At 54.6% G+C, this 18738-nt stretch overlaps 1 protein-coding gene across 1 annotated transcript in view; it reads left to right on the forward strand.

Moving 5' to 3' along the window:
- The window catches only part of ATP6V0D1 (ATPase H+ transporting V0 subunit d1), a 39097-nt gene that overhangs the window by 10549 nt on the left and 9810 nt on the right, over window positions 1-18738 (forward strand). The window contains exon 2 of the mRNA XM_015068529.3: window positions 13558-13729. Within this exon, the coding sequence (XP_014924015.1) occupies window positions 13558-13729 (172 nt within the window). The remainder of the gene's footprint in view (window positions 1-13557; window positions 13730-18738) is intronic.

Consider the following 18738-nt stretch of genomic DNA (forward strand, 5'->3'; position numbering starts at 1 on the left):
CCCTATAGCCCCACTCACAGGATTGTGCCCCTCTAGATTAGCACAGGATGCCATGTATAGAGGTGTTCACACCAGCCTTGGTGGTAACAGCAACCTGTTAGAACCAACAGGATATTCATCGACAGGGGTGTGGTTAAATAAACCATGTTCTGTCCTTACCGTAGGATACTGTGCCAAGTGTTGCAAAGCATGCAGTTCTATAAGGACTGATTTAGAACTGATTTAGAAATATATTGTTAATGTGTTCCCATTTTAATAAGATATTATATGCACATGGAAAAGTATTGAGAAGCACAGATGCCAATTGGTCTAGAGTAGCAGCCTCTGGAGAGAGGGATCGGAGAGGCTAGGGAGGAACATGTGCATTTTTATCTTATGTACTCTTTGGATGTATTGCAGTGAACAAATATTTTATAATTTAAGACATCTGATAAAGGTATCTAAAATAAGGGAAATTAGAATATGTAAGTATGCAGAGAAGCTGTTCACACCCAACAGCCACCCAAGATGAGATCTCTGCTGGTGACCCTGGGCATTTGACTTCCAGATTTTGGTTCATAGCCTTGTGGGGCTGCTCTGTGTCTTATGGAACCCCCTTTGGGCCCCTTCTCTTTACACCTGAAGACTCAGAGCCCAGATGGTAGTTGAGGGCTGGTGACCCAGGGCCCCTGGGTTTTTGTTTTGCTCACCTCTCTTTCAGCTGTTTTTCTCTTGCCTTTTTCACCTGCTCCACACCCCCCTTCTTGCTCTCTGTTCCCTGATTACATCTTGCACTTTGTATGTATGTACTGTAGCACAGGGACCTGCTAGCCCCTGTTTCACAAGCCCTGCCCCAGGGGTCATGTCAGAACTTGCTCTGCTGGGAGAGAACACACTTTTTCATGGATTTACTCAGTGATTTCTCGGGCCTGGTTTCTGAGGTGGAGCCAGTGTCTGTACCCAAGACTAGGGCCTTTTGAGGTGGCGTCAGCATAGGCAAATGTAAGCCATCCAGGACTCTTGAAGATAGGCTTTCTGTGTGACCAGGGTTTCAGGATGGTAGAGAAGGAAAGGTCCCAACATCTTAGTTTAAATATTTTGCATAAAACCCTTCTGGAATGTATTAGTCTCCCCTTCCTTCTTTCTTAGTGGCACACACTGAGCAAGCTCACATCAGGGCTGTTAGATTTGAAATGAGATGGAAGGAACCTTTGTCCCTGAGTGCCCAATATGCTTCCAATAGTTTCGTCCCTGGCCCCCCTGTCGGACCTCCCACTCAGCCACCCTACTGTAGTCACGGTGCCTGCTACAGCACCCCAGCCCCTGACTTGTAGCTGTTCTTGTGCTTTGGGCTCAGTGGTCAAACACACTCCAGGTTGTTGGAGGGTCTGCATCAAGAATGAATAGGTGTGAGGACATGATGTAGTGGCCTCTCCTGTAACTCATCTGTGCTTGCTTGGGGTCAGGAGCCTGGGTTGCCGGGACCTGAGGCAGGGCATCAGGCAGACCATGGCTTCCTTTCTGGCCAGCTATGTGATGCTAAGCATGTGTTTTAGCATCTCAAAGCTTATTTGCCCACCTGTAGAATGAAATCGCTTGTAGGCTGTGAGGATTCAATAGCACAATGCCTAGCCAGAGTGAATGCTCAATAGATACTTATGTGATCAGATGGGTGACAGCTCATTATTTATGCTGGCAGAGTACTGGGCTTTGGTGTACAGGGGAGAAAAAGCTAAGGTCCCCATCTTGGAGGGGTGTGCCATGGCATAGATTGTCCTGTTTCTGGGTTATTGAGCACCTGCTTTTAAGTGTTTTTATTTTTAATTTTTAAGAAATCGCTACACCCAACGTGGAACTCAGACTCACAACCTTGAGATCAAGAGTTGACTGAGCCAGGCATGGGCCCCAGCACCTGCTTTTTTAATATACAGCATTAGGCAGCAGAGGGGGTGGGGTGGGGTCTGGTAGAGAGCTGGACAAAGGGATTTGGAGACTTGGGAGGATCTGGCTGAGCTAGTAAACAAGCATTGGGGACTGAGGATGCCCAGACTTCCTCTCCAGTCTCTCCAGTCTTGCTCCTCGGCCAACCAATCCCTCATGACTAGAGTCAAGCCCACTTTGTCTCCATTCTGGCTTTCTCAGACTCCTGTCTACCTTGATTCTTTATGACACATTCCTATGTGGCTCTATGGGTGCCTGTAGCCTCCTCCCCCAGGGATTGCTGGCTGGGGGGGATTGGGACCAGAAGTCTGAGGCAGGGGTTAGATTGGTGGGGCATTGAGAGGGAGGAAGAGTGGAGCCCCTTGCTGTTTACAAAGCCATCCTCCCTGTGGCCACAAGGGGGTGTGCCAGGACCATTTGGCTGGTAGAGAGCCGTGGGGAGAGAGAGGTGTGGCTGGACTAGTGAGTCACCCAGGCTGCCTCTCCTCTGCTTTTATGCACAGCACCTGCCTATGGCCACTGTCCCTTGGGACTCTGTCCCGGGCCCTACTTCTCTCCCTCACCCAAGTCCCATTTGGCCTTCTCAGATTAAGTAGGACTCACGGCTAGGTGTCTCCTGTCCATTTCTTCCTGCTCTCACCTCCTGGTGCCCCGGCTTCCTGGGTTGGAAAGGAGAGGCCAGGGGACATTCTCTGAGGCTGTCCACCTTCATGCTCAGTGCACAATGCTCCAGCCTTAACCGTCAGTCTGTCCTCATTTACCCCCACCTGGGTCATGCTGGCAGCTCTCAGTCAGAGTAGCAGAGGACAGTGTACTAGCCGTGAACCAGGGGTCTTATAGGCCCCAAGCAGGAGTTTGAGGCTGCCTGGGGTCAGGGCCATATTTCCTCCCAGGAGCACCACTCTTCCCCAGGTGGCTTCCACTTTTGTCCTGCAACCCTGGTCCCTCCAGGAGAGGGAAAATTGATCCTCAGGACAGACTCCTCCCAACTTCCTTCAGCACTTTAGGACGCATAGGTGTTCATGTGGCACATATATAGGAGTGTGTGGGTAGAGTGACTCTGGGAGAGGTCCACACCAGGCACCCCAAACTCTGTAGGCACTGTAGGTATGTTACAGTCACGCTGGAAAGGGGTTGTTATCAGGTGATTGACAACTCTCCCCTTTGCACCCCAATTTGAGGGATCTTTCCATTGACCTCCCTGGCTTCTGCCTCGTTTAACACTTCTTGGCTGATTTTTTTTTTAAAATCTGTCCTGCACTGGAATATTCCTCCTCTTTTAGAGGCAGGAGGGTCAAGGCTCTGAAGGTCCAATTAGTAGGTTAGACTGCTCTTGTGTAGCCTGATACCTGCTCTACCTATCTGCATCCAGCACCCTGTAGCTTGAGAGCCTGGACTGGGGCTGCCCCCTAGTGAACTTTCGTGGACCTGAGGAATGAGAGGCAAACTTGTGGCAGGGGAAAGGGGTATGTGGAGGAACGGCCCTGACTGGGTGCTGGGCACTGCTTTCCTGGCCAACTCTGGCCTGGCCCTGGGCACTTGCCCAGATTTTGTCTCTCCTTGGCTACTCAGGCAGCAGTTTTTTTCAGGCCTTAACCTCAGCTGAGGCTTTGCATTTGGCTGGTGGATGGGGCTTTCCCCTCTAAGGAGTCATCTTGGTGCCCTCACTGTTGCAACTCAGCCTTTCCTGCCTGGCCCTGCTCTGGTGGCTGCTCAGCGGCTCCACAAAGCCAGACCTCCCCTGCACCTGCCGTTGGTTCTGCCAAGGCTGCTTCTTGGGTAGCCAGGCCTCTAGGCTCACCCTAGGCCCTTGAGTGGCCCTCAGGGGCTGAGTTGTGGAGAGTCAATGTGACCTAGGTCTGACCAGGTAGACAGTTTCAGAGCTGGCCAACCCCCTGGAGGTAACCCTATTCAGCCCTCTTATTTTACCTGGGAAGTTGGGTCCAGGTGAGGGCCAAGGGTTTGCTTACAACCTCCTGACACCTGTCTTGGCTCCTCCTATCCAATCACTCTATATTCTTTGGTCCTTTCTTTCTTATTCCTGCATATGTTCACTAAAGGATGCCTAAATCATGCCTCTGTGTGCCTGGCCCCCCATTCAGGAAGTGGTGGTCAGGTGAAAGAGGCCCTGCTTTTGAGGCCCCTCACCATTCTCCCAGGCCTTGCCATATGTCATCTAATGTAGACATTAAAGGGTTGGGAGTCAAGGAATGAGCTACAACACATGACCCGGCACACAGGGCCCTAAGGCTGCCAGGTCATGGGTGGTAACTCATCCATCTTCACCACCCCCTTACCCTTTTAAGTTCCAAGGCAGATACCACATGGCAAGGCCTGGGAGGAAGATGGGGTCCCCCTTTTCTATTGGCCCAGGCTCCATGCCTCACTGTCACCCCCATTCCTCCATTGGCTTCTGTCATTTGAACCTAGCCTCTGCTGTGAGGCTCCCTGAGCAGGTGCCCACCTATCCCAGGGCTGGCCCAAATCCACACACTGATCATGTTCAGTCTGGCATGTTACTGCTTACCCTGTACATGTCCTGCCAGGTCCTTGAGCAGGTTGGGTAAATGGGTGTGAGGGTGCTATCCAGGACCAGCCTGGATGCTTACTGCTCCTGCCACTTCCTGCCTGGCCTAAGCTTCTTGGCTCTGCTGGTCATGGGTATAAAATGGGTCAACTCTGCTTCTGGCCTGGGCTGTTTCCAGTTTCTATGAGCTGCAGTAAATGCAACTTTGTGCTAAGAGCAGCATGGCTTATAGCCCCAAATGAGGTTTGATCCAGTGAGCCCATCCGTAGGGCCTAAGTCTCAGCAAAACGACTATTTCCATAGCTTTGGCTCTAAGCACCACGGAGCTGGCAGGATACTCCAGCCTGACCTGACTTAATCTCACTGTGAACAGTAGCCACTGGGGGCCCTAAACCTGCCCTTCCCCCATCCGAGTGAGTCTCAGCTTTTCTTAGCATCCTTCCTCCAGAGGCCTATGCTTGTAGAACAGAAGCCCAGCATCAAAGGCTGACAGGATCACTCAGGCAGTACAGGCCAGTGGGCCCTGGGAACCAGACATGGGCATGGGCCGGCTTTTGAGCAAGCTCAGTGACACAGCTGGCCCTCTCTGGGCTGCCTGGCCCCTGGCCATGCCGGACCACTTTACCTCTCTCACTCACACCCAAGCAAACCTAACATCTTTGGTAAAATGAAAAGAAGCTCTTCCTTGCAGGCCCAGATCCACTGCCACCTGCAGATTCTACAACTGTGGTGGCAAGCCTGGGGAAGAGCTTGCTCAAGGTCAAAGTGCAGGGCAGCCGCAGAGGTGTGGCCCCTACCTCCCAGGGTGAGGCTGGGCCGCTTGGTTCTCAGGCTGGGCTGTGGCAGGGGAACACAGGCAAGCTGCCTTCCAAGCCCTGTGTCTCCTGGGACATGCCAGTCCCAATGGAGCCTTAGGGCCTGGGTGGGGATGTTCTGGTGAGGGGATATCCAGGCGGATCTCCGCTCAGAGGAGAGTTACTTGGAACTTGCCCTGGGTGCAGCAATAACCAGTTTTGCCCCTCCCTTTGGCACGTGGGGCTATCGCCTGCCTGGCACCCTCCTGACTGTCGGATAGGTGGACTTCCTCATGGGATGTGAGGGATGCTTTCATTCTCTCACCTCAAGGACAAGGTGTTCCTAAGAACTTAAGTGTAATTAAATGTGGCTCTACCACCACCTGCCACCTGTCTTAGAGCAGAGAGGAGGGTGGTAAACCTGGGTCGGACATCCTGCTGCCTCCTGGACATGGGGAGTGACACTCTCATTTGATCCCTGTATCTGATATGCTGGCAAGTAGTGCCACGGGTCCCTAGTGTCAGCTGGACCACCTCTGTGGATCAGTCCCATCCCCCTCCGTGAAAGCCTCACCTCTCTGAAAGGCCTCCAGCATGAAACAAAATGCTGGTCCAGGGACCGAGGAAGGAGAACTCACTGTCCTTTCCCTGCAGGGGCTCTGCTTCACGCCAGCTGAAACTCAGTAACTTGCATGTGGCCATGCCAGCAGCGGACTCCAGGTTCTTCCCGAGACTGCTGGCCCGCCAGCCTGGGGGCTTCCCACGGAGCAGGAGCTGCCCTTGGCTGCGCCACCTCCTGCCTGCTCACAAGGCCCTCAGGGCAGCAGCTCAGGGTGTGGTGGATGGTGCAGAGTTGGGTCCTAGCCTCTGTCCACATCCATGGGGCTGCCCAGAACTCTATGTGATCTTGCTGGTAGGTGAGGTGAGACCTGAGCTTGGGGACAGGAGTCCCAGATTTTGAGTCAGCTCTGTTGCTCCTTCAGCAGAACAGGACCTGTGTGTTTGCATGCCCATGCTGCACAAGACCCCCCACAACCTTTACAGTGGGGAGGAGAACATGCCAGAGGGGAAGGATTGGGACAAACCAGGAAGAGGAAGGGCAGCGGCATTCTGTGGAGTATTGAATAGGACAGCCTGAGCAGTAGGCTGGAGACGAGAACACATACCACCTGACTGGGGCTGAGGGTCGTGGTTGGGAAGCTCTGGGTGGGATCCTCTCTGCCAGGAGAGATGGAGTATGGTATTCTGTGCTCAGTTCTAATACTGCCTCTGTTCGGTGTCTGTCACGGGTGCCCTGGAAGGCTGGCACTGCATAGCCTTTCACCAGGTGACCAGCCAAGAGCCTGGATCCAGTGGGATCTACAAGCTGCTCAGAGCCAAGCTGCAAAACAGGATTTGAAGCCAGGTCACTGTAGCTCCAAAGCCCAGGTTCTCACTCCCCTACCCCACTCAGCCACCTAAGGAGCGATGTCTTAAAACCAGTGATCTGACAAAATTAGGCTGCAGAGGGGGCACAGGGGGCAGGGGCTGTGGCATGCACCAGCTGCCGGATAGTGGGTAGACCTGTACTGGTGAGCAAGAGACTATGGACACGTCAGTTGGTGGGGAGGTGGACAGTGACAGGCTTCTGGATGTCTGGATGGGGAATGGCAGGCAGCACCTGAGGGAGCAGAGGAAGAATAGACATTTGATAGGATGTGTTGGAACTCAGGACTAATCAGCTGATGTTATGTGAAGTTTGCGGGGGGCCTGTGACAGACCCTGGCAGAGGTCTGGGGGCGAAAAGGATGCTTAGTTTATGCTGCAGGCCCCAGGTAAACTCAGGGTTAATGGTTTCCATGGAGTTCCAGCTGTGATGCTCTGACCCTGAAGAGCCAGCCAGCCAGTGCACACATCTGCTTTGGAGCTGATATGAAGAAGAGGTCTCACCCACCCCTAGAGCCTGGGGAGGAGACTCAGGCATAGCACATTTGCTGAGGCGGGGCTGTGGCTCCATTGGGCCACCAGCCTGGCCATCTATCCACATCTGTCCATCTGTCTGAGTTTGACTGCTTTGAGCCTTGGAAGTTGCAGCCTTAGGGAGCCTTTGGTGCAGAGCAAGCATTGGAGGTAGGACCCACGTTCAGTCTCTTCAAAGTAGACCCCTCACCTGGACAGAGGGGAGTGGTAGAACAATCTCTGAGGCTCCATCACCCTAGAAGGGAGTGGCAGGGTGGGCATGCTGAGCTCTAGGGAGCATATTTGCACATCTGGTTTTACTCAGCGGTCCTCAATTCCTGAAAACCCCTGAGCTCCCCAGGAGAGCATCGTTGAGTGACCTCTGGAAAAGCAGAAGTGAAGTCTGGGAACACACTGTCCTCTCACACTATGCCGTGGCCAGCTGGCCAGCAGGGCCCCTCCGTGGGCCATGAGGCCGTGGGTGAGTCTAGAGCAGGGGGCCGCCCTGCCTAGTGTACTGTGCCAGGAGCTGCCTCTGTGCCTGCTGGGCCCCTGGGGCAATGTGGGACCAACCCCTGGCATGGGCCAAGACCCTCCCTTCCTGCCTCCCTGGAGCCCTTGGTGGGGGGACTCTAGAGGCTTGGGGGCTGGAGAGGCCATGTGCTGCCTGTCCCTGGGAGTCCTGGAGGGGCTGAAAGATCACTTTCAGGGCTGGCAGGATCTGGGAAGGGTTTCAGGAAGTGGATGGGGAATAGGGCTGCCCAGCTGCCACCTCTCCAGGCCTGGCTGGGACTGGCTGCCAAGCCCACACTTTGGCCCACACAGAGAAGAGAGTGCTGCTGATCAGGCTAGCGGTCCCCATGCCTTCTTGCTAATCAGGGGTTGGGTGGTAATCAGAGGTGCCATCTGGGGCCAGGACTCTGCTGCTGAGAGGTTCTGGCCTTAAAGGCGTAGACTGAGGAACAGGCAGGGGGTGGAAGGACAGGGAAACTATGGAGCCAGCTTGATTGTGGTGCACCCCATGAGCCCTGAGGGAACAGCCATGCTGGATGGGTGTGGAGCTGCAGCCCAGGAGCCCTCAGATTGCTCAGCTGGACCCTGCTGGAGCCAGGGCAATGGTCTCGGACACAGGCAACCTCAAGGCTGACAGGGACACCCTGTGGAGGAGGGAGGGCAGAGGCCTCTCTAACTGGGCCTGAGGAATCAGCTCTGTTTCCTGTACTTCAGGGGCTTTTCCCTAGGGCATCCTATAGACTTCCCTGAAACACTTGTTTGGGGCAGAGATCATAGACAGGTCACCCTACTCAAAGCATGGGACCGGTGGAGCAGAGAGTCGAGGGCTGAGGCTGAGGTGGTGCTGAGGGTGAGGCTGGGTTGAGGGCATGGGACCTCACAGGCTGTGGGGAGGAGGCAGGGCTCTAGCTCTGAGGCCACAGAGGCCGCTGGGTAAAGGTGACAACATGTTGGGAGTTGGATGACTTCACTCTAGTGCTGGTGTGAGAATTGACTGGGGAGCAGGGAGTCAACATGTGGGGCAGGAGGCCAGCAAAAGGGTGTCATGGTGGTGAGGAGGCCTGGATGGTGCCGGAAGATAAGAGTTGTGGGGAGAGTCACGGTAAGATCAGACAGGTGACCCTGGGAAGCAGGGGAGGTATGGGAAGGTCCTGGGTGGGGTGAGGCGTGCTGAGAAGCAAACCCAAGGCCCTCAGGGGAGGCTAGAGGCACTGGGAAACCAAGTTGGTGGGCTTCCTTTGAGGAGGGGTTTAGGTCAGACTACAGAGAGAACTTCCTAATAGCGGCAGTATCTTCTTGGACATGAGAAATCAGCCTCCGAGGAAGTTTTTTGCTATGAAAGCTCCCAAGCTGGCCAGACATTCCTGGTGCTGGGCCACGGATGGGAGGATTTGGGGTAGACAGCTGGGCTTGTGGGTAGACTAGAGCGGTCCCCTGAGTGTGTGCTAACCAGAACACTGCTCATGCCTCAGCCCAGGCACGTCTGAAGCTCTCAGGGGCTGTCATTGAGGCTGTTAGGCTGCTCAGCTCAGGGCGCAGAGCAGAACTAGCTCCTGCCTTCCCAGAGCCCCTGGCGTCCTTGGCTGCCCTTGGGGCCTTGGCCAGGGCTGGGTGGCCTGGTCTCCCACGAAGCTCTCAACAAGTTCCAGGCTTCTCCTCCTGTGTTCAGATCCCACCCCCAGTCACACCCCCTTCTCTGCATCCCTCAGAGAGAGCAGGAAGCTGCTGGTGGTGGTGGGGTTCTAGCAGGCCTTGTCCCAGCTCTGAGGACTGTCTAAAGGGCTTGGGGCTGCCAGTAACTGGTTCTGGGCGCCAGGTTTCTTGAACAGGGTCAGAGCTGGTTCAGAAACCCTGTGTGGTCCAAGCAGAGAGATCGGCTAGCCTGCCTGCCTCCAAGTCGCCTTCCTGGCTGACAGGCTGTCCCCTCTCCCTGGGTCACAGGGAGACACAGGGCTTGGCCAGGGAAAGTGGTCTGGAACGGCCCTTTGACATCATCCCTGGGGGCTTTTAAAAATGAGTTTCCTGGTAAGGAAGACTCCTTGGGCTTTGGGCAGGATTCTGGGTAGAGTCTCCCGGGTTTGCTCTGATCTCACAAACGCCAGCAGAAACCACCCACCAGTCTGTGTTCCAGCACTGCTGGGAGCCGTGGCTTCCCCAGATGCAGCGTCAGCAGAACGCAGCAGCCAAGGCACAGGGGTGTTTGCTTTAAGGCCTGTGCTAAGCCCCATGCATGCAAAGTGGGGTGGGGGTGTGCAAAGAAGAGCCCACCCCCAGCTTTGCTCCTCTCATTCGCATGCACGTGTTCCTGGCTTCTCTAAGAATAGCTGTTGCCACAAGTCATACCAGAGGTGCTTGTCCCTGAGTCATGACGTCAGGTGGACGGTGAGTGTCCAGGCTGTCTCCAGGTCATGTAAGGGACATATCCTGGCTTCTCTCACTCCTCTGTAACCTGCCCACTCTTCTAGGACTAGAGTCTGTCTAGGAAGCTGGGTCCATAACTGGGCCAAGGGCCGTGGGAGAATGTGGTCAAAGATGGTAGGGGAGGAGAGGAGGCCAGAGTTGGAGATGACAGAAACCACCAGGCTTGATCCACATCCCAGCCCCTCTATACACCTGACTGGGACTCTAGACAAGTTTTGTGTTCCCCTTGGTTGCTCTTTTCTAAATCTGAAATGGGCATGGCTGAGAGGTCAGACACACAGGTTGCTCCTGGCAGGGGGCTGAGTACGTAGCAGGGACCCATTTGTTTCCAATTAGAATGGGTCTGGGCTTCTCCCCCCAGTGTTGGGGTGCTGACTCCCACTTGACCAGTGTATTGCATGGGGAGTCCATGGGAGCTGGAGAGGGGAGAGGGTACTTGGCAGTGGGGCAGTTGCTGAGCATACCTTCCCAGTGAAGAGAAGCCCTGTAGAGAAAGGCGAGGCTGGGCCCACTTCTGGAGAGCTGAGGCCAGGGTGGTAGGGGACAGCGTTCAGGGAAGCCTCCAGCAGTGTGATGCAAAGATCCTTTGGAGGGTAGGAGGCAGGGGCCTGGGTGGGGGCCCATGGCGTGGACTCGATATCCCAGAGAATAGTGGGTCATTGACTTGAGGGTCCCTGGCATGGGGACTGGGTTTTGCTCTGGTTTTTGGCCTGCACATCTGGCCTGGCCCCCAGGCCCAGCTGTGAGCTGCAGAGGAAGGAGTCTTATCGCCTGAGATGGGTTCTCTGCTGGCTGCAGTTGTTGAGGATAAACGAACAGGTTTGGTCTGGCAGCTGCTGTGCTAGACGGTCTGACCCAGAACACCACATTTCAGCCCCGGCTTCCAGCTGCTGTCCGCTCCGCAGCTTCCCCTAGTGGGGATTTGGGCACCTGCTGTGCCCTGGCCAGAACCCCTTGCCCACTTTGTTTTTCAAGTATCATCATGTTTGATAGATACAAGTGTATAAAATCAGGGCATGAATGTGACTTGATAAACTAAGTGGGATTAATTTCAATACTATAAGAAGAGGGATCGATTCATATTCTCTCTCACACCCACGAAAACCACTTGGAGAACATTAACGATCTCTCAGAACTGATCAGTTGTGTGCAGATAAACCATGTTTCTGTTCAAAAGAATTGTGCATTTTCCCAAGGTCGAGGATATTAAAATCTAGCACATAAAGCCCATTACTAGAGGTAGAATACAAGGTGAGGTACCATTACACAACCATCAGTTATGACTATCAGTTGTGGTTAAGAATTTTTCTCTGACAACCAAGGGGGTAATGAAATATTGCAACAACTTGAGTACTACTGAGCAGAACACCTTCTCTTACCCAGGCCTTATTCTAAGTATAGGTGGACTTTGGCCAGACCATGGTGAGGATGGAACCTAGGCCAGGGACTCGTGGCAGATGGCCTGGGTTGAGGACATAGGGGTGTGAACACTTCCTTGTCAAAAAGGCAGCAAGTTCATGGGGGGTGAAGCAGGGGGCTGGTGGCTTCTCCCTGCCCCACCTCACCCTCGGCTCTGTCCCACTTTTAGGTGGCCGTGGAGAGAAGTGGGTGTGAGTGGGAGGACGGTGGCAAAAGCAGCAGATGGTGAAGGCCTTCTACAGGCCTCAGGAGGTTACAGTTCACTATGTGAGGGCCCGAGAGCTACAGAGGACATGAGTGTTGCCTGCCACCTGGGTGCCACCCAGAGCTGCAGGCAGAAGGCATCTAACCCAGGGGCATGCCAACTCCTCCCTCCTTCTCACCTCTCCCTTTCACATATTCTTCCATCTCTCCTTTAGCACTCCTAACTCCAGGTTGGGAACATTCTCCTGCTGGGATTGCAGGAGTAGGGGCTTCGCTGGGGATTATGTGCCACACCGTCCCTTCCTTCTCAGCAGCCCAAGGTAGAAGGCCCTCCAGGCCCACAGACATGTCGGAAGGCTTGATCAGGGAGGCTTGTGGAGAAGTTCACAAATGTGACCCTTTCTGTCCTTCCCTGGGCAACCTCCCCAGGGGACATAAAGCATGCAGTCCCTTACAGCAAAAGCTGGCCTTGGTTGTTGGGCCTTCACACACACATGTGCACGCACACATGGGTACCTTCCCAGCCACTGTCCTTGGTACTGCCATCACTGCTACAGTGTCCCCCATTTCCAAATCCAGGAGTAAACCCCCTTGCTGTCTTCACCAACACTCTTCCCAGACTTCTGTCCATTTTCCAAATATTTAATGAGCATGAAAACGTACCAGAACATACTCTGTTCTAGGCTCTAGGGTCCTGCAGTGACCCCAAATCCCTGCCATCATGGAGCTTATGTGTCCTGTGACAGGTGGAGTAAGTGTTAACAAAGAAAGGAGGCACAAGTGAAGGGACAGGGTGATGGGGCTGTGGGAGAGGTCTCTGAAGAGGGGACGTGTGAGGAGAGATCACCCCTTTCTAGGCAGAGGGACAGGGAAGGCCCTGAGATGAGGATGTATAGATGACTGATATGCTCTGCCTTGTGTTTTAAGATCGCTCTGGCTGCTGGTTGGAGAATAACCTCGGGGGTGGGAGACAAGGGCAAAAGCCAGGCAGCTGTTAGGTTGTTGCCCTGATCTCACTGGGTCTCACCTGTCCTGCCCACCCAGGCCCTTCTTCTCTGTCCTCTTCTCCCTTTTCCCTTGCCCCATCCCTAATTGCTCAGAAGAGCCCAGAGGATCAGCCTGTCTGCCTCCAGCCACTTGTACAGTGGCTGTCTCCTTTCCCAGCCTCATCTCCCCCTCATGTCACTCATTTGTCCTCCAGGCCACTTGTCACTCAGGCCATCCTGCTGGCTGTTACCTTTGTATGTTCCTGTCCCTGCCCTTTGATGTGGCCCAGCCTGGCATGCTCTCTCCTCCTTTCGGTCCCGTCTTGGTGTCCTCTCCACCTTACTCGCACTTGTGGCCTCTTCTTTATTTCATTTGCATCATTTATGCCTAGAGTGTGTGGGCTTGCCCTTCTAACCCTGCAGCTATGGAGTGTAGGGCCCAGGTCTTACACTACTCTAGGTTAGAGCCATACCAGAATCTGCTATGCAGAAGGGCCTCAAAGGCGGTGGTGAGTGGCACCTTGGGTTGGGGTTTCCCAGGCCTTCTTGTCATTTGGAGGAACATTTTGTTCTACTTGTGCTTGGACTCTGGGGCCCAGTGTACTGGCTAATGGCCCAAGAGTCTGGGATATCTCTAGGGCCTTGGTCTGACTGCCCTGGAGTAGGCCCTGAGCCAACAGGGAGGTGAAGGTGGGGACAGCAGGGCAGGGTAGCAGCAGGACACAACAGCAGAGAAGCTGGGACTCGGAGTTGGGTGCGGATGGGGTTTTGGGGTCCTGGGGAGGTTCAGTGTGGCTAGCCCTCATACTCCCCACGCCCCTGCCTTGGGTTTCAGACCTGAAGCTGCACCTGCAGAGTACTGACTATGGCAACTTCCTGGCCAATGAGGCATCGCCGCTAACAGTGTCAGTTATTGATGACCGGCTCAAAGAGAAGATGGTGGTGGAGTTCCGCCACATGAGGAACCACGCCTATGAGCCACTCGCCAGCTTCCTGGACTTTATTACGTAAGTGTGCCCTATAGTGCCTTCCCCTCCCACTGGGCAGGATAGCTGCTCCTCCTGCATCTGGGCCACCATGCGCTTAGGCCAGCTGCCCACAGAGTCTTCCTGGGCTGTGTAGCTGAGCTGGTTATTCAACAGCCCTGGGCCTCCAAGCCACCACCAGCCACTTCATTGCTGTGGATTCCACACTGTAATATTGGATGAAGCCCCTTTCCCTGCACCCTTGGTATTACAGAGATTGGGGTGAGGAGACCAAGGATGATGGGAGCACTTTGCCTCACTCACCCTGCAGCATCCACACTGAATGCTCACTAGGTCCTGACTTCCCAGACTGGGGTCAGAGGTCAGGGGATGGCAGAGCTCTGAAGAGCCAAGTTCTTGGAATGGACCATTCAGGCCCTCTGGGCCTGTCTGGGCTGAGGCCATTCTCCATCTTCTCTGTCCATGGCCCTGGGTCTCAGGGAGAAGTGGGGAAGGCTGAACACCTGGCTCCTTTCCCAATTCTGGACCAAGCCCACATGTTTATGACCATGGCTGCCCAGCTTCCCCGTTGTCTAACCCTTGGGTGTAGTCCTGCCTCCACTAAGCTCCTGGAGGACCTGAGCAGAAGAAAGGACCCTACAGGCTAGGGGAGGGCACTTGGATGAGGCAGCCTCTGCTTGCCAGGTATGCCTGTGGAAACAGGGAGATAGGCCGTCTCTGCCTGGATAGACCAGGAGCCATTAGCCAGGGCCTGGTTAACAAAGAGATGGCCCCAGAGGTGTGATCAGTGGCTAACTTAAATGAATGTGCTCTGCATTAGTGGTGTGTGAGTGTGTGTTGTGGGGAAGTGTTTCCGGGTACTGGGTACTTTTGGGTACTGTTGCGCCTTTATCATTCCCTGATTTCGGTGCTCGCACCCTCCTCCTTGGAAACTGGCACACCTGCCCCACTAGGGTGCTTCCTGCCTGTCCTGATTCCCACCCCCAGCAAGCAGCAGCCACTTACTTAAGATCTACTTGCTCAAGTGGAGACTGCAGCCAGAAGGGATCCATCCTTGGGTAGAGGCCACAGGCTGGGACCCCTGAAGGGCTCAGGGAACTTACCCAGGCTGGGAAGCAGTCTCTTTCTTGGCTACAGGCCTCCTTTCTGGGGGCCTCCCTGCTGTCCTGGCTGGGCCTGTAATTACACCTCCTTGGCTCTGGTCAAGGTATAGACTACATAGTCCTGCTGGGGCAGGAGGCCAGAGATGGGGCATGTCTTGTGCTGCTGAGATGGGGGTCACACCAAAGTATCCCATGTGTTAGCTCCTGGCCTGGGCCTGTGTATCCCTTGCCTCAAGGCCAGAGCCGGGGACATACCAGGAAGCAACAAATTTATTGCCAGAGCCCAGCCTTCACCTTATTTGCACAAGGCTCTCTCAGCTTCCTGGTGAATGTTCTGGCCTTGCCAGCCAGGCAGGCCAGAGGAGGCCTGACCCATGCCAGTGGTCAGAGGGCAGTTGTCATCCATCTCACTGTCCACTTGGCCACCTGCCTGTGCAGCTAGCTCCTGGCCTTTCTTGGTGCCCTTAGAGGCTTCGTCTTAGCCTGCCAGGCCATGAAACTGGAGAGGGCTCTGAGCGTGACTGAGGCTGCATAGCCGCCAGCTCTTTGCTGGAGGTTGGCTGCAAGCACCAAGCGTGCTTAAAGCAGCCAAGCACTATCCTGTGGCAGGCTGTCACTTCCCCGCCCCTTCCATTCATGGGTGATTGTGGCTTAGTCTTCCCAGCTCCTCACTCCTGCCCTCACTCAGGAAGAGCTCAGCAGCCACGTGTCAGCCTGTCTGAGCCTGTGGCTGCTCGTTCCATGACCTCGTCATCTTCAGTGACCCGCTCCTCTGCTCTCCACTTCAGCCACCCCCACTGATGGCTACCCAAGGCCATGTCACTACTGGAACTGTTCCACCCCGAAATCGCTGAGTCAGGCACCCCCTCTCTACCCACAGCCTTCAGGCACTCCAGCCCACTCTCAGTCCCTTGAGGGACGTTGGTTCCGGACTCAGCAGGACGCTGGGCCTTGCTTCCTCTCCTGCTGCCCCTTCTGTCTTCGTTTTCCTCCCTCCCCAGCTGAGGTTCCCTGGTCCATCATTTGAGTACTTTTCTGCCAGCATCCGCAGCTCTCTTGGCCGCCTGTCCTATAGTCCCGCCCTGGCTGGCAGCCCCCCAGCCCTGGAGGAATCCCAGCAGCCTCCAGCCTGGAGGCACCCTCCCCCACCTCCACAGCCTGGAGCAAAGCTGGGGAAGCCGGCCTTGAGCGGTGATCCCTGCTGCCAGACGTGCACGCTCACCAGTGCAGCTGGCCTCGGCTTGTCTTTGCCCAGCCGGCCATTTGTTCTTCCTACCCAGCACCCTGCAGCCCCCCACCAAGGTTGGGAAGACCACTTCACCATTTTAAATACTACCTTTCTCCCACCCCCAGCCTTGTCTCTGGGCAGATGGCCCACCTTCCTCCTCCACAGAGACAGTAGAAACCAGTCACCTTCCAGCACCGCATCTGTGTCCCCAACCCTGATCTGATGGCAAAGGTTCCTTCTCTTGGGTCCTTCTGCCAGAGTCCTGAGCTCTCTTACCCGACTCCCTGGACCCTGAGTGGCCACTCACCTGTTCTGTGTGTGCAGCCACCGTCCCTTTCAGATTCTTCCCATCAACAACTGAACAAGTGCAAATCTCTCACACTGTTTAAAACTGTCTCCTAGGGGGGCGCCTGGGTGGCTCAGCCGGTTAAGTGGCCGACTTTGGCTCAGGTCATGATCTCGCGGTCCGTGAGTTCGAGCCCTGCGTCAGGCTCTGTGCTGACAGCTCAGAGCCTGGAGCCTGTTTCAGATTCTGTGTCTCCCTCTCTCTGACCCTCCCCCGTTCATGCTCTGTCTCTCTCGGTCTCAAAAATAAATAAACGTTAAAAAACAAACAAACAAAAAAAAAAACAACAACAAAACTGTCTCCTAGGGCCTGCGCTTTTACGTTCACTGTGTGTTCTCTCACCCCCGCCCCCCCCACGCCTGCCCATCCTTTGAGCTTCCAGTCTGCTCCCAACTGTCCCATCACTCCACCGCAAAGGCCCTGACCAAGGTCACCACTGAGCTTTGTGCAGCAAGGTCTGCAGGCCTAATCAGGAGCCACAGCCCTCCCACCCTCCAGCAGTCTCCTTCTTCTCTGCCATTTAAGTCTTACCTCTCTGCCTGCTCCTCCTCCTCCCCTCCACCTCCTCCACTTCCTCCTTTCTGGGTCATCCGCAGTGTTGCAGAAAGAGGGAATCTCTTCCGTCAGGGCCAGGGCCTGGAACTCATAGCTGGCTTCTCTGAGGAGGTGGCTATGTGGCTGAGGAGCTGTTTAAGGAAGAATTGGGGAAGGGGAGATTCTGGACTGAGGGAACCATACATGTCCTGAGCCTCAAACCCCAGGGATGTCCAGAGGAATGTAACTAGAGAGGAGAGCATGGTTCCCCCAGGTAGGGGAGGCGTCAGCTAATGGCTCCATCCTGCGTGTGAATACTTGAGGGAACAGTGCCATCACTGCTGGCCACAAACAAAGCTGGCCCAGCTGGGTTGGAGGTTGGGACTACCACAAAAGGTCAACTTAGCTCTGTTCCTCGGAGCCTCTTAGTTGCCCATAGAACTGCCCTTGGATTGCTGGAACAAGATTTCCCAGGAAGTGATGGGTTCCTTGTCACTAAAGGTGTGCAGACAGAAGCTGATGAAGGTCTTTTCTGCCCTCCCATGGTGAAAGACAGTGTCCAGTGGTTTTGTTGATCCCAGCGAGCCTTCAGCCAACACAACTAGTATCAGCTCTGGGCCAGGCCCTATGCCAGGAGGGAGGGGGATGCATGAATGCAATGGGATGAGTGTCAGGGGTGGTGTAGACAGCTCCTGGAGAGGCCTGTGAGCAGCTGCTACAAATGGATCCAGGGTCACAGGAGGCTTCCTGGCATTAAGAGGACTCAAGGATCAGGTGGGGTGAAAGAGACTGCTCAGGAGAGTGGGTGGCACTGCCTGGTGTGGAGGAAACAGGCCTTGAGTGAGTGAGAGTCTGTGAAGTAAGCTGTCATCAGTCATGTAGTTTTTAGATAATTCAGTTCAATTTCACGGCAATAACATGTAATATGTCACTATACCAAGGATTTTTCCAGACGTAGCCATTAACGTGCTGTGTGACTTGGAATGGAGCCTCTATTGGGGTTTTTTGGCTTTGGAGGGGAGATCTTGATCTAGGCCATTCCATGATGGCTTCCCATAGGAAAGTAGGCTCTCAAAGGGAAGTTGGGAGAGGTGTGTGTGGGAGAGGTGAGTCTGGCCTCTGGGGATTTTCAGGTGGGCCCCAAAGGCCCTTGTCTTTAAAGGAATGAGCCATCCCCAGTGTGCGGCAGCCTGGTACCCATTAGCAGAACCTGGGCTTGGTAACCTGCATCATCTGGGAGAGGTGAAGTCCAGTCTTTCTTATGTACCAGGGGCTCCAGTGCCACCAACCTGGAGTGGGTAGCTAGAAGGCAGCTTTGTCCCAGGACAATGGCCTCAAGTGCCCCATAGGCCTTTTAGCATACCTGCCATTCTCCCCAGAACTTTTTGTACCATGGGTTGCAGAGGCATGGTGGTTACCCTTATCCTGGTCCTCTAGCCCTCTCTCTCTACATCCACTGTTTTTGGGTCATAGCACGGTCTATACAGGCTGGGGCTCTAGGCCTGCCATGATTTCTGGGTCATGGGCTAGACCTGGCTCCTGCCTTGTGGGAGAGCCAGCAGTGACACTGACGAAGGGAGAGCACACAGGAGCTCTTTAAGGCCTAGAAGGCTTAAGTCAAGTGGGAAGACCCAATCAGGCTTCTGGGGAAGAGCAGGATTTTAATGAGAAGGTCAGGGCCTTACTAGCTCTGCTATGGGCTGCATTTTAGTTATCCTGATTAAAACTGAGAAACTGAGGCTTGGCAAGTTGTATGCTGAGGCCATAGCTTAATATCTCTATTCCCTTTCTGCCCTAGGCAGGGCTTTGCAGGACTCTG

This window comes from Acinonyx jubatus, chromosome E2, assembly GCF_027475565.1.
Source record: "Acinonyx jubatus isolate Ajub_Pintada_27869175 chromosome E2, VMU_Ajub_asm_v1.0, whole genome shotgun sequence".
Taxonomy (NCBI): Eukaryota; Metazoa; Chordata; class Mammalia; order Carnivora; family Felidae; genus Acinonyx; species Acinonyx jubatus.